This window comes from Opisthocomus hoazin, chromosome 17, assembly GCF_030867145.1.
Source record: "Opisthocomus hoazin isolate bOpiHoa1 chromosome 17, bOpiHoa1.hap1, whole genome shotgun sequence".
NCBI classification, from domain to species: Eukaryota; Metazoa; Chordata; class Aves; order Opisthocomiformes; family Opisthocomidae; genus Opisthocomus; species Opisthocomus hoazin.
This window is the reverse complement of record NC_134430.1, coordinates 7632681-7647629: the sequence shown is the minus strand read 5'-3', so window position 1 is coordinate 7647629 and position 14949 is coordinate 7632681. Positions and strand designations below refer to the sequence as shown.

Below are 14949 nucleotides of genomic sequence, written 5' to 3'. Positions count from 1 at the left end.
GGCGCTGCGGGATGAACTGAACAGCGGGTTCAGGTGCCTGGTGCCGGCGCTCATCAAAGCCCGACAACGATGTCCCTGCAGGCCGGCGTCGCGGCTGTAGGCCCGGCGAAGGGCCCTGCGCCTGTTTCCACCCCTGTGAGTGTTTTTTTCAGGAGTTTTGTGCAATTTGCAGAATTCATCAGTTTGGCTCTCCTAGCTGCCGGCTGCTGGGTTAAGCCATGACACTCGTGAAGACCCCAAAGCTCACAGGAAGGGATTTGTGTCAGCAGAAGGAACTTCTGGGCTCAGGTAGCAAAGACTACGGCTTGGGAGGCTGCGAGAGCACGCGCACGGGTTCGTGTCGGCGCAGCGCCAAGGATCCACAGCTCGCCCTCCGAACGCGATTAACTCGACAGTTAACGCGCTGTCGTTATTCTGACGTGAATGCGCTGTGAGGCACTCTCCAAATATGTGGTCCTGTTCGCACACGTGCTTGGGATCGTACAGCTGAAGAAGAGGATGAGGCCACGCAGCTGGGGAGCGCTTCTTGGTTTTGCTCCAGAGGTAGAAGTGGAGCTGCGCGTTCATCCTCAGGTTACCCGTCCGGGGACCGGCGAGCGCTCGGCTGCGCTGTGAAGACTGCAGCAGAGCTGGAGGCTTCTTGGTAGGGTCAATGCACGAGATTTCGCATTTTCTTCAAAATACAAACACACTCAGAACTGCTCAGATGAACGACACCTCCAGAGAGGGGAAGGATTACCAGCGCTGCGCGTCGCCTGCAGCAGCAGACACGGCGCTGCCGCGAGCGGCAGGGCAGGACTGCGCCCAGGCACAGCCGCTCTCCGGGATCCTTTCGCCCTTCACAAGCAGCTTCGGAGTGAGGAGGAGGCGGTTAATTCTCAGGCAGATTTTCTTATACAAACTGCTGGTTTTAAATAAAGGCTTGCATTTCGAGCATTGTAGGGAATCATGCCACGAGCAGTGGTGCAGAGGCAGGGAGCGGATAATTAAAGTTTAATTAAACAGTGCTATAGACTCAACAGTGTCGTTGTACTGCTAAAACATGGAGTTTGGCCACAAGCATCAACCTGATTTGCACAAGTACTAAACACCCACTGTTTCCAGCAAATGATAGTCTTTGAAAAGCAGGTCCCCACTGTGCTGGAACTGCAGCGTGGTAGCAAAAAGCTACATAAATGCCACTGGATGCAAGAGGAAAAACAATGTAAGAAGCGAGATCCCCTCCTCTTCTTCCTGACTTCTTGCCAAAGGCACGATGAACGCAGACTTCCCACTGCTGCTCATCGCCTTCAGTGTGGCAAACTGGGACCCGTTCCGGTACTGCTGCCGCTCACACTGCTGAAGCCAGGCCGTGCTCTGCCGGGGGAGCTCATCGCCGCGAGAAGACCTCTCTCCTTGCTTGAGGGATGTTCAATATCTGAGTATTTCAGGCTCATATTCTTCAAATATATCCTCTGAAATGCAAATATTCCTGCTTGTATTTAAATTTCGCGGGGGAGGAGGATGAATAGGATTTTAGCTGTGGGACAGAGCCTAATTTCCAGATGGAATGTGGAACTGCACCTCCTTTGCCCTGCTCTGTACACCCTCTGCTTGGACCAAGAACAGAGCAAGATGAAGTTGCTGTAGGAAGTTCACACAGGAACAGGACCATGAAGGCACGCTTTCTGCCCACTTGTCCCTGCCTTTACAGAAGAGGCTGGAGTATTCCGGGTATCCAGATGGCAGGACCCATTCAAAGGCCAAGAGATAATGGAACAGACTCTGAAGTAGATGAAGAATCAATCTTGCAGACAACCTAACGTAGGTTCCTCCTTGCAGTTACCCATTACGGAAGCCTTCTCTCTTCACTGACAATACACATAGTGTACGATTCTCACCACTTAACCAAGGCACCTCATTCTTCAGAGAACATCACCATGCTTCAAGAACAGACTGAACACTGTATGTTCCACCTGCTGGCAGAGGAGGAGTGGACAGGCTTTGCTAATGGTTACCTAAGCACAGCGGTTGAGGTATTAGAGGAGAATGTCAAGGAGACCAGCAAGGACACGTATCCAGAGGTGACAAACAGACTGGGCCTCAGGAAACCATTTTTACTTGTCAGTATGCTGGAATAGATGAGACAGTCCCACACATCACCTTGTTCTGCACATCAGCTATGTGACAAACCTACAATTTTCATCAATGTAGCTACTAAGGCCACTAGAAACTGTCCAACCACAGGGTGCAAGTTCAGCCCAGCTGTGCCTGGACACGGGATCAGCAGTCCCGGAGGGCACAGTGACGGATGCAGACCGAAATCACACCTCAGCGCACAGGAGGCTGTGCACGCTCAAATCCGGGATCAACAACCCAAGCCCAGCAAACTCAGCACGGCCCAGGGAAACGGTGATTCTAAAGGGCCAGCAACAGAGCACAAAGCCACTGAACTGTGAGCCCAGCCAAGAGTCTCCAGCAATTTTTTCAGGGACACATTACAAAGAATTGAGACTAACACCCTGGCAGATTTCACCATCAATGGGTTAAAAGGCTTCAGTAAGGTTAAATCTCCAGTCTGCATCACGGAGTGTCTGCAGTTCACAGCAGAAGCGAAGGTGGAAGCGTATTTATTGAAGTCCTCCAGCTACCTGGACCTGATGGAAATCTCCCACCTGCACATGCAAGGGACGCCCGTGGACCACACGCCAAAGAGGACCTGTCTGCCCAGCCCTCCTGCCCCAGTGTCACCCGACGGACACGGAGGAAGCAGCAGCGCTGCGGGATGCGATGTGATGTGGTTTAGCTGGTGGAGCACATACTGGTGAGACCCTCCCTGCTATTTAGGGAGGATTGTGGGGAACAGGATGGGATCCCTGGGAGAGGGCAGCAGGTCCCTGGCCATACAGCTGCACATCAGCATCTGTACAACACAGCCCAGCAAACCATCGTGGAGAAATTCAGGGGGAGATTGACTGAAGCAACTGGGCAGTTTCATGACCGTTAATACCATGCATAGCAATGGAAGCCAAAATACGGGTAACGAAATCCCAGATTATATGGTATCAGATGATGACTACCAGGGCTAGAAGGAATTCTCCCTGCGTTCCACATGCTTTACACAACTGCTTGGGGAACCTGCCTTGGTGTAGAGTGGTTCCTCCACCTCCCTCTGAAACGCCAAGCACCGACCCACGGCAGAGACAAAGCAAAGCAGACTTCCTAAACCCACGGCTCGATTTGGCAGGGCAAATCTAATCCTGCTGTATCCGTTCCGAGCTGCTTTGGGAAGAGACGCTGTGCTCACCTTCCAAAGGGTGACGGTCATTCTTTGGTAACTTGGGGGAGAGAGGAGCACTGTATGGAGGGGAATCTTGGGAATACCGCTTTGTACCCCGGCCTGGTCCCTGCAGCGTGCCGTCTAACGAACTGCTTCTGTCTAGGAAAAGAGAACAAGCCCTATTTAGGAGTGGAGACTTGCTGGGAAGTTCAGTCCTGCCAGAGTCACGTGAGACTCGCATGCACGGCCAGCCTGGTAGCAGCCTGTTAGAACGGCGACCCAGCACATCTGTCAGTGCTGGACATCTTGTATTTTGCTTAGCAAGTTTTATCAGAGAAAAAGGGTGGCGAGAAAACTGATGAAGAATCAGCCATGTTTTGCCACATTTCACCCCAAATATCACCTCCGATTGACTTGATTCCCTTTCTCCTCGTTCTACCCCTTGGCTCACCCTGCACAATTCCTGTCCCCCCCCACTCTTCACCCTGCAGACGCTCGTAACCCTTGGACGATTTGCAAACATTCTGTGCCAGACACAGCGCATGATTAAACCGTACTCCAGTTTTCAATCTTTCCCCAAACGGATCCCCCCCGCCCCAGCTGCGGCTGCTGCTCCTCTCCACGCGCTTCCCAGCGACGGGGCTCTCCGTACGGTACGCGGCAGACGAGGCGCCGGGCCGGGCTGCGCACAAAGTGTCGGTGGCTGGATGCACACAGAGGATGGAAGCGCTTCCAGGGACGGGAACGGCAGCCAGGCAAGCGATACGGTGGGTGGCAGTCGAGAAGCAATGCAGAGGTCACCCACCAGCCCACCCGCGCTCCCGGCTGGCCCCTCGCAGCTGCCCTGAGCACGGGTGACACGCGTGAGCCGGCAGCGTTCGAGGTGTGCGGGGAGAGAGGGGTGAAGTGCTCGGAGAACAAACGCGGGGAGCCGGACACCAGCCCGGAGCAGCCCCCGCTGCCATGCAGGGCCGGGACGGGTGCTGGCGGGGTGACGGAAACACGGCGGGGAGCGATGGGGACCGGACACCAAGGGACAAGCATCACGCCAAACACACGGGGGACAGATGGGTGGGAAGCATCAGACGGTCACGGCTTAGTTGACTAAAGGGAAATACAAAGGTAAAGCACTCATTCTATCAAAATCCTGTAGGGAAAGGGACCGCACGTGAGGATGACCAAAAATCACTGTAACTTTGTTAGAAAGAGGAACACTGTCCTCGGGACAAGTCCCCGTAAGACACATTTATTGCCCAGTCAGCGATTTATTGCCCAGACAAATGCTCTCAGTAATGTCTCTGGATATCTCCAAACGTAGAACTGCACGACCCCCTTCCCCAAACAGTCACCGAACCACAACCAAAGGTGATGCTTTTCAAGGTTTGATCAGGTTTTGTTTTGGGTTATTTTTTTAAATTGGTTGATTTTAAAAGTTAATGCCAGAAGGTCATGTTGTAGAAGGGAACCCGGGGAATCAGAAGATAGGTCAGTGGAAATTAATGGAATGGATCAACCAAACGTAGGTCTGTAGTTAGGGTGTCTGACTTTAAAAGACAAATTTTAAGAAAATAAAGAAATGGATTAATACCTAGAGCTGTGCTCAGCAGTCACGACGCCAACCATCAGGAAAAAAAGAAAATACCTTCAGTTCAAAAGGTGCCACAAACATCATGAATGTGTATTATCTGTGAGGAAACAACCTGGGAGGAAAGGACCCCAAATCTCAGTGGATAAATGTTCGCTTCGAGAAGGATGCCGAGAACAAGCAGATCATTTACTGGAGATGAAAAGGACCTGCTCAGCAGGTTCCCTAACTCTGCTCCTTGGCGGAGCCGTACACTTCAGAGGGTGGCGAGACGAAGGGAACTTTTTAACTCATTCCGTCGTTTGACACGGTGCAAAGGAAAAGACAGGACCGCGTCTGCAGCTACAGAAGTGACAAGTGCACGGGAACGGAGTGAGAGGAGACGAGCAGAGGTGAGCACTGAGAAAAAGGCAGACAGGTTGTCCCTGTCTGCAAATGACTGGACAGCTTTGAGGGGTATTTCACCTCACCTAGCTCGGGAGGTTGGCTGGGAGGAAGCAGAGCACGCCTGCCCCTGCCTGGGTTTGTGCTGCTGGCCAGCCCAAGCCGTCAGGATGGATGCCTCCACAGTCAGGGAGAGTCGGCTCACCAGGCTCGGCCAGCCAAAGTCGAGGCTCCTGCCTCGGGACGCTGTAACGTGCACCGGCTGCACTGGTACCTCCTGCCCGGCCGCAGAGGTGCCCACACGGCCAGCTCAGGCGTCGACGCCGCTGCGACACCCGCCCGCACTCAGCCACACACATCCCACCCTCCGCGTCCAGTCGCAGCCACGCGGAACGCCGGGGCACGGCTCAACAGATGAGAGAAACGGGGCAGCAATGAAAATACACGCCACTGACGAAGAAGGGGAAGTCAGATAACGGAACGGACTCAAACTGGGGACGTGAGGGTGCGGAGGAAGCCAAAACATAACCAAAAGGGGAAGGCGCACACGAAAGCCGGGTTCTGCTGCAGCAAATTCTAACAAAACTCCGTGACGCGCTGCTCAGAGTGACTGGAAACTTGGTGCTAATGGTTAAAAAAGAAGGTGAAAAAATGACTTTGGCAACAAAATGCTCATGTCTGACCTCAGCTGTACCGCAAGGCTTGTAAGAGGTTCTGAAGGGTAGGGACAATTCTGCAATTACAGATGGCACACACTGCAGCAGGCGTTCGTCAGAGGAGACGAACCCGACAGCTTCCTTACCACGGGAAAATAACGGATCTCTCGCACAGAGGAGGAGTGGCCAGAATCATCTGCCTGGAATTCAGTAAGGCATTTGATAGGGAGAACCACCAGCTGAGACAGAGAACATGGGGACTGCCAGAAGCCTTGTTACATGCACAAACATCTGAGTCGAGGGGAAACGCAGGCGGAGAGCACTGAGTGAGAACACGAGCTTGGTGAGCAATTGCTAATGAATTGTCTTGAGGATCATTCTTGAGCCCAGTGTCATTTAATATTTTTATTAATAATTTTGGCACAAATTTTAGAGATTGACTGATGAAATCTGCTGATGTCTTCCAACATCAGACCAGATACCACAGCATTTGAAATCATGCAGAAAATACGTATATAGAACGGAGTACCAGAAATGAGGTAAATCCAGCAGCAAAACGCCGATGTGCGCTTGAAGCATTGTCCCATGAGCTGGGAACCTGCAGCTGACAATAACCGATGAGAAGAACAGGGTACGCCACCAGGACGGGTTGGTCATCACCTGCTACAAGGATACAGTGACCAAAAGCAGCTTCCAGAGATGTTTCTGGTCAATGTGGTGGTGCCAGTGCTGTGGCACCAGGTCCCCGTGAGCTCGTCCCCAGAGCGCTGGGTGCCACTCTGGTCACCTCATGAAGCTGAATTCAAACCAGCGCCAGACGAGGAGAGCAGAGAACCTGTCTTACCAGAGCGGCCAAAAGGCGAGCTCCCCTGAAGGATACGACTGCTCTCTAACTACTTCCAGAAGAAGGAGAACCAAGTTAAGCTAAAAGACAATGTTAAGACAAGGAGACATGGATACCAAGCTGCCCAAGAAAAAATGTGGGCTAGAAACTACAATATAGTTTCAAAATTTCAGCAAAAAAACTTGGAGCAGCCTCCAGTGGAAAAACCAGACCCCAGCTCCAGAGTTAATTAAAGCAACACCTTGTGCTGTGGTGCCTGTAATAACAGGACCCAAGGCTCAATGGTCCAGAAGGTCCCTCCAGTCCTGTGTCTTCGCATCGCTCCAGAGCAGATCTACCTGCTCACAACATTTCACAGCCACCGCTGTTCCTATTAACACCGACCAACTTTGCGTTTTCTTGCAAATCCGCTGTTTCCCGACGTACAGCCTGATCTGTTTCCCCGCATTTCCACGACTGCGCCTTACTGAGCGAGACAGAATGCCAGGATGCAGCTGACCTAAGGGCTGCTGCAGACCCTCCTCCTCCTGCCCCAGGCACACACACCAACTCTCCCCAGTATCCACAGTCGTGCTCCTGTTAAGCAAGTTTGTTCTGGGAACTGAGACCAGCTCCCAGTCGTAACCAGTGATCGCTTTCTGGAAGAACCAGCCCCATTCAGGCACACGAGCGCCTGTACCGTAGCGCAGACAATGCAGGACCCACAGAGCTCAAGGTGAGCCCACGGCAGCCCTGACACTTGGTGTGATTTAAGCTGATGTACAGCTGCATCCTCATTCTTTCACGACCAGCCCTAACATCTCAAAATCGCCGGCACTGCTTCTTTGCCCTCCCCAGAAGCCACCGTAATGTGTAGACAACAATGTTTATAACAGGTACTCGAGACAAATGTTAGATGACCAGAGGCCCAGCAATCCCCAAGACATCAGTATGAACTACAGGACCAGGTTATCACCTCTCCGGACTGCGGTTCATCTTTCATCCCTGCAGACACTTTCATGTAGAGGTCAGGACAGGCAGGTCTCTGCACCATGTCATATCTGGTGCTCTACCTGAGTTTCCCTGAATTCTGACTTTGCTCTTTATATTTTCCCACCCTGCCAGGCAGTCCAGCTCTTAGCACAGACACCACTGACATCTCATGATGGCTAGACACCACGGGCGTCAGCTACAGGACCCTCTCCATCCATGCCCAGACCCTGGGTCCCCTCCCTCCCACCCTGGTTTTGCTCTATCTCATGACGACAGGGTGCTCCCACACTGAAACCCGGGCACTTCTTCTAATCGAGGGTTCCCTAGCGGGGTAACCCCCAGCCCCAGGAACTCGAGACGCTGTTCACGCAGCCAGCCTGCTTCCTACAGCTCCTCGTCTTACAGCCCAGCGTGGCTGCTGCTCCTGGCTCTGCACAGCCCCAGCCTGCAGGCAGCTGCTCAGCCGCTCCGAGAGCCGCACGCTCAGCACCGGTGCTTTGCCAGACGCAATGGAGCTCTGTGCCATCAGGTGGCTGCCCCCAAGTGTCACATCGCAACTCTTCCTTAAACAGTTCTTCCTAAGTGCTTATCCTTTCACATTAGAAATTCATGTTTTTCTTGACAGAGCCATAATTATCCACAGGATTAACTCTGGAAAGACCTCAAACAGCTATCTGTGGAGCTGGGAGGCAGAAAGGTAGTGGAGGAAGCAAGACAGGAGAGCAGATCAGCACAAGGCACTTGTCAACTATCTAAGGAGGGTGCAGACAGTTTTATCCTCTCCACGACTGGCGTTCCCACAGCAGCAGCTCCCCCAGACGCCACAGCCAGCGTGGGGAGGCAGCTGCCACCCCAGGAGCTGCTGCCACTACACAGCACGGCAGGGAAAACTATTTGGTCTTCTTGTTTTCCACCGCTTTCGCTTCAGAGCAATTTTGCAGCCTGACAATCTGCGTCGTGGCATGAACTATCTTGCCGGCAGTGTGTTGCTCCAACGCAGCGGAGCGTTCGCCATGCCAAGAAAAACAAAGCCACCTACGCCTCGGATCGCTGCAGCGTGCATCGTCCCCGCATGGGCTCGGCTTCCACCAAGGGCTGGACGTGCTGGCTGCTGGCAGCAGATTTGCAGCCCTGTGGAAACCACTCCGCTAGGCTTTGATTCCGTTTCTAATTACAGTTTACCTACGATGTGTTATCACTCCTCTACTTCTCATGCGGAGTCTTTCACTTTAATTCCTAACTGGATGAAGTCACCCTCATCAGATTACAGGAAGCGGGAAGGACTGGGGGATAAGGAGTGGAGGGAAGACAAGGAGACAGCACGGATAAGCGGAAACCTACAGGCAGAGATGGAAATCAGACTGACAGGCAGAAAATACAGCAGCTTGAATCCTGTGCAAAAAGAGCCCTGCGGGCACCGGGCACGTGCACGACACCAGGTGTGATGCAATGAACGCGGCAGAGAGGGCTCTGAAACACGCGCCTGCCTCCTGAGACAAAGATAAAATCTGGGTTAAGGCACGGAGCACCTGGGGTCCCTACAACGCCGCCCCCGCCCCAGCTCCTACCTGGTAGATACCTGTCGTGGTCGTACTGGTGTGACCGCTGCATGTGGCTGTTCTGAGTGAAAGGCTGGTTCCCAAAGAGGTTGTCACTGCGGAGATTGTGGCAGAGCTTCTCCAGGAAGCGGAGGACGTAGGTGATACTGTTTACTGCTGGCAGGTTCAGAGTGTGCTGTTCCCGATCAAACACAGCTGGAGACAGAAACAAACAGAGCCCGACACGTAAACCCCCAGCAAAGCCAGGAGACTACGCCCAGGGCTGCACAGCCAGCTTCTGTATCTCAGCATCGCTGGTCTAGACTAGAGCAAACAAAAGCCACTGCCTTCCGCTGGCTAAGCGCTGGCGAGCTCGGCACCCCGGGACAGGCCAAAACCAGTCTGCTGCGCCCAGCATCAGGTACGGGGCCGCAGCGCCGGAGGAGCTGCGCTCGAGGGAATGGAAAGGCGGTCAAGGAGGGACCTGCACTCCCAGCGTCCAGGCTTAAAGTCAGAATTAAAAACCAGGGTATTTCTTGTCTTTCCGTCAGGAATTCTGAAAATCCCACCCGTCTCGCCTCCTCCTGGGGGCTCGGGCAGCGCTGGGGGACGATGGGTGAAGCATAAGGCTGCCCAGGCTGCACGCTGCCTTCTCCAGCAGCCGTGCCTGGAGGCCACGCTAACTGCTCTGCTCTGAGTCAGCTCTAGCTGTTGCTTCACTGACACCGATGCTTGGCAAGAAAGAGAAGACAGAAATCTTCTGCCTGCCCCTGGCCCATGACTGCACCAGGCTTCAGCAGAGACATCTTCTAACGAGCGAATTCTTGCAACGACATCTCTGAAGGCAAAGTGCTGCAGGCCAGTTCTCACCTGAGATGACCTCTCCCCCGTGGCCTTGTTTTAAGAAGGAGAAGACTGTTTTCTGATGATAAGCGCAATCAATGCAGGCCTGTACTGCTTGCTGCAGGACAACAGAAGCTCGAGCTGGTCCAAAATGGTCCGGCAGCTGCTGAACTTTCTTCTTGTCTAGGTGGGGCCCAGTGCTGCCGTTCTTGTTCAAGTAAATGCAAACTGCCAAGATGAGAAACGTGTTTGCCATTAACCCACTCAAGAAAGCAAGAAACAGATGCCTAAAATCCAACCTGAGAGATGCTGAGAGTTTAAGACCATCAAAGCACTCACAAAGGGGAAGGCAGGGTGACAGCCTGTCCGCACCCTAACAGCGGAGCCGCTGACGGAGGGCAATCACCTCCACAACCTTCCTGCCTCACGCTCACTTTCCAAGCTGCTGCTGGTTCTCCTATGCTTTCCCCGGCACTCCGGCTCCCAAAGGCAGGCTGCCGAGTGGCTCCTGTGCCAGCCAGGTAAGCTGCCTGCGATGTTCAAAGGAGATGAAGGAACACAGCCCTCACTTTTTGGGTTCCTCTGAAAACTGGCCAGTTACGTTCCAGGGGAACAGAGGGCTCAGCCCATAGCCACTGCTTGACCAAACATCTAAAACACAGCTTTGCATTAGACCTTCCTGTCCAGATCCACCTTCAGCTACACCTCACAGCTGCAGCAGAGCACATACTCTGCCCTGCCACTCCTGCTCCCCCCCTGCTCCCTCTTGTCCCTGTTTGGCTCCACGTTCGGGCTGAAGCTGAACAGCTCCTTGCCGCTGGCGTTCAGCAGTCGCTCTGCAGCTGTGCCTGGCACGGTCGGGGAGAGCCGGCGCTCCGGGCTCGCGAGAGGTGCCGCACACCCAGCTGCCTGCGGGCACGACGGGCCACGAGCAGGGCGCTTGGAGAGCCGGGGAGTCACCAGCACGCAGGTGGTGAAAGGGCTTCCTGCACTGACCAGATGGACTCGCAAGATTCCTACCACTGCGTATTTCCAGAACGGACAGGGAGCTAAACGAGCGGCTGATCTGAACTCCTGCGCCTCGCTTCTCCTCCCGACAGGCTCTCTATTAGGCCAGTCTTTCCGGAATTGTCGTGTTTGCTGGTGTACGGGTTTAGGAAGAAACGGGAGTCTCTCGGCGTGTCGCTTCCTGACTGATGCAGCTCCTACCTGCGCAATCTCGTCAAGAATGCGGTTCGAGACCCTTACCTGTGGGAGCCTGCATGGCAGAGCTGGGGATTGTAGCAGCGTCCTGAGGCACAGTGCTTGTGTCTGGTTCTGGGGTACTGGTGGTTGGAGAGGTGGGTGCTGGGTTCAGCAATGTCCTAGGTTTCCTCTGCAGAAAAAGAGGAGATATTTCTCCTTTTATCCCTGCTCTCCTTTACCACCCGTGATTGCTACACTCTCTCCTTTGCATCCAACAGACAAGGCACTGTGGAACATGACACACTTCTGATGGTGATGACGGGGAGTCTCAAGAACCTAGTAATCAATACGTGTGTATTCAAAAACCACAATCCTGAAAAAATAACAAGCCTGAGATCTGCCACCTCTGCTTGACTTAAGACTAGCTACACACGACGGATGGAAGAGCTTATTCCACCGTTTGGCCATCCTGTCATTATCACAGCATCTGCCATGCTACTTCACAGCTAATGCAGCTCCAAAGGCACAGTTTCTTGATGGAAATGATCTTTAGGACACAGACATTCTCTACAGCGCTGGGGCTGGACTCTGAGGGATATTCCCAGCCCACACACCCCTTTGGTCTCCTACTTGCTGCAGTCACACAGCCAGAGGCTGAGACAAACGTGCACAAACACACGCATGCACCATCCCATGGCAGAACTTGCAGCACCTGCTTTTCACCCGCCTGCATCAGCATCAGCTTTTACCTTACTGCCAGGCTTGGGGCCTCTCTTTCTGGGGAATTTCAAAGGCTCCACTGACTTGGAGGGTGTAGGCATGGGGTGATGGATTAGCGCTTTGGTCGTTCGACCACGCTTCTTCCCTGTTTTGCGACGCCTTTGCCCTTGTTGATGCCCCAAAACAGTCTTTGTGCTACTGTGCATGCTAGGTTTCTCCGAGTTTACTTCGGAGGCAGGTAAAGGGCTCTTTGGAATCACAACTGAAATAAAAAGAGAAAAAGCAAATGTAATTAAATCAGGCGAGAATCAAAACAAGAGCAGCCTCCATCTTTATACAGTGTCACATGGAAAAACCTGGAGTGTTTGCAGCCCCCTGAGTGGAGGCTACTGCTCTCCATGCCGGAATAAAAACCAAACGCCCTGATCCTCGGTTCAGCACTCGAGCTGTGGGACACTGTGCCTTAGCCTGCATGGGCCGAACTCCAGAAAGAACATGCTTTCAGCCATGCCTTCCTTCCTGAAAATAACTGGCACCTACAGCTCTTCCTCCTGCGAGTGGTGACCTGCCAGCGACCGTGTAACGTGCACGGAGCACATTCCGAGGGGAAGGATCAGTCAAGACCTGCCTGACAGTCACAGCGCCAGTGCTGTGCTGGAAATCCCCTCTCTCAAGGCAAGAATTCAGATCTGCTCTGTCCCTAAATTACCAGTGAACTGCAGTGGCAGGTACCAGCTCCGTCCTCGATGCCTCCTAGGACTATTGCTCCCGGCCCTGAGTAACAGCTCATCTCAGTGGGGACAGCTGACCCGCTCCTCTCGTACTGCCAGAGGTCAGCGAAGTGCCAGCACGTGGTCCGTTCCTTCGGATCTTCTCACACTTTCCATGACAGAACCAGGTTTCTGGTGTATTTGCCCATAAATCCCTTGAATTTGGTCATTCACCTTTCCCAAGTCCTGCTAAAAGCTAGAGATGAACCAGCCCAGCTCAGCAGACCAACGTTTCCTTCAGATTTAAATTTCTGCTAAAAAGAAACAAAACAAAACTGTCCTAGATTTTGAAAAATGCACAGTGACCTTCAGGATGCCTTGCTTCTCAGACCTGGAAACCTGGCTGGGTATTCAACACGAGGGCTTTGAATTCGGAAAAAAAAACCCAACCAACCACTCTGGAAGTGAGGAGCTTTATAGTTAAGAAGAAAATGCTGGCAATGGAAACAGAGTGCGGTAGAAGATTGACCCCAGGGTGGCACGCAGCCCTAACAGTGGCACAATTGTGGGTATATAAAGACATTTTTCAGGTTTTTCTAACGAGGGTTTTATGAGCAGTTACTGTGAGCAAGGACTCATTCCCTTGGCACAAAGGCACTGTTTCCTGCCGACAGCTCAGAAGCAGCAAACCAAGCCGAGTGCAGCTTTCTGGGGGTCTGGAGCAGATCAGCGGGCTGCGAGGTGACAGCAGCAAGCCCCGAGTCAGGAGACACTCCAGGCACGGGGCGCTGAGCTGGCGGCTCTGTTCACCGCTTCCCCGCTAACCGCAGCGCGGACCGAGCGAACAGCGTGGCCGGCACGGGGAGGTCTGTGTAAGGTCCCGTCAGTGGCCTTCTGAGAACGAGCCACTGGAGGTGGAGAATCTTGCTTTGCTCCTCTGGTCTGACTCCGTCCACCGCCTCCGGTGGGGCACCTGTGCTCTCCACAGGGAGACTGGGCACCCACCTGGCTGCCAGGTCCGAGAAAACCGGAGCGAACAGTTCATGCGGGCAGCTCGAAACCAGGACTGCTGTTGTCTCACGGCAGGATGAGATGGCTGCCCGGGGCCGGGTGCGTTGGCCGGGCACTCCTGCATCAGGGCTCCCAGCCTCCAGCCGCACGGGCACTCCCGTCTTGCTGGCAGGGCCAAAGACGGCTGTGCAGCGGGCAGGGGGAGCAGAGTCCAGCTGCCAGCTCAGTGTCATGGCCAGGCTGCCTGGCTGGGGCACGTTTAGGGCACAGAGATCAGCAGCTACGGCAGAGCAGGGCCAGGGACCCCGGGCAGCCATCCTCCTGCTGCCAGCACCGCCAGCTGCTGCCGGCAAACCTTGCGCACGCTTCCACGCGCTGCTGCGAGAGGGTGAACTCTGCCGTCCCTGCCCTCGCGCACTGAGCTCCTGCGTGTTTCTACGGGCAACCTGCACAAAAAGTGAAGTGCAGAATGTCCTGTGGCTGTTTCCAGGTGGTTTACACCCAACCTAACCTCACTTTGCACTGGTGCAGATAACACAGTGCACGGTGCACCCAGGAATCGGCCCCGTTCTGCTGGGCACGTGGGCAGGGCAAGATTTCTGGTGTCCCCAATTTTATTCTTTCAGTTTTAATTTTGTTTCCTCGCTTTTGTGCGTTAGGGCTCTGTATCAGATGCTGGGGAGAAGTGCACAGTCACTCAGGGATCTGTCTGACTGCCCAAGCAGTGTCTGTCCTTGTGTCAGGCAGATACAGAGAATCGCGGTAAAACCAGGGCTGTACTGCTCACTGAGAGGCGAATATTAACAGCAAGACTACTCTGCTGGCAAGAAAAGAAATACGGAGGCACAAGTGCTTCTCACAGTGGATGTTTCTGCAGGACAGTGAGTGTCACCTGCTGCAGGTGGCATCTGGCCCTGAGCGGTGCTAGCGGAGAGGAACGGCACCGGGAGGACAGGCACTGACGGAGCCGCTGTGCCTCCGGCCTTCCGCCTGCGCGGCTGATCGCAGAGGAGAAACGTTTGCGTTAGAGGGTTTACTGGAATGCCACAAGTTGACAGAACAGGGATAAACACAAGTAAAATGCTCTGTACTTCTACAAACTCTTCAACGTCAGAGACGTGTAAAACAGTCAGGTGGGCTTTTCATTCGCCATCTGCACCGATGCTGAGTGCCTAAACCGAGCCGTGCCGCGACGAGGTGCCTCTAACCTGGAAGAGAAACTGCGGATTCTGCAGACGGGCT

The 14949-nt window shown here is 53.8% G+C and overlaps 1 protein-coding gene across 8 annotated transcripts in view; it reads right to left on the bottom strand.

The window, feature by feature from the left end:
* Positions 1–14949, bottom strand: part of SCMH1 (Scm polycomb group protein homolog 1) — a 75586-nt gene that overhangs the window by 8470 nt on the left and 52167 nt on the right. For 5 of the 8 annotated variants that reach the window (XM_075437721.1, XM_075437726.1, XM_075437724.1 and 2 more), the window contains 5 exons: positions 12016–12248; positions 11330–11456; positions 10109–10309; positions 9269–9454; positions 3287–3418 (listed from right to left, as the gene is read on the bottom strand). In XM_075437721.1, coding sequence (XP_075293836.1) covers positions 3287–3418; positions 9269–9454; positions 10109–10309; positions 11330–11456; positions 12016–12248 — 879 coding nt within the window. The remainder of the gene's footprint in view (positions 1–3286; positions 3419–9268; positions 9455–10108; positions 10310–11329; positions 11457–12015; positions 12249–14949) is intronic. The other 3 variants (XM_075437725.1, XM_075437727.1, XM_075437728.1) reach the window with 2 other exon arrangements.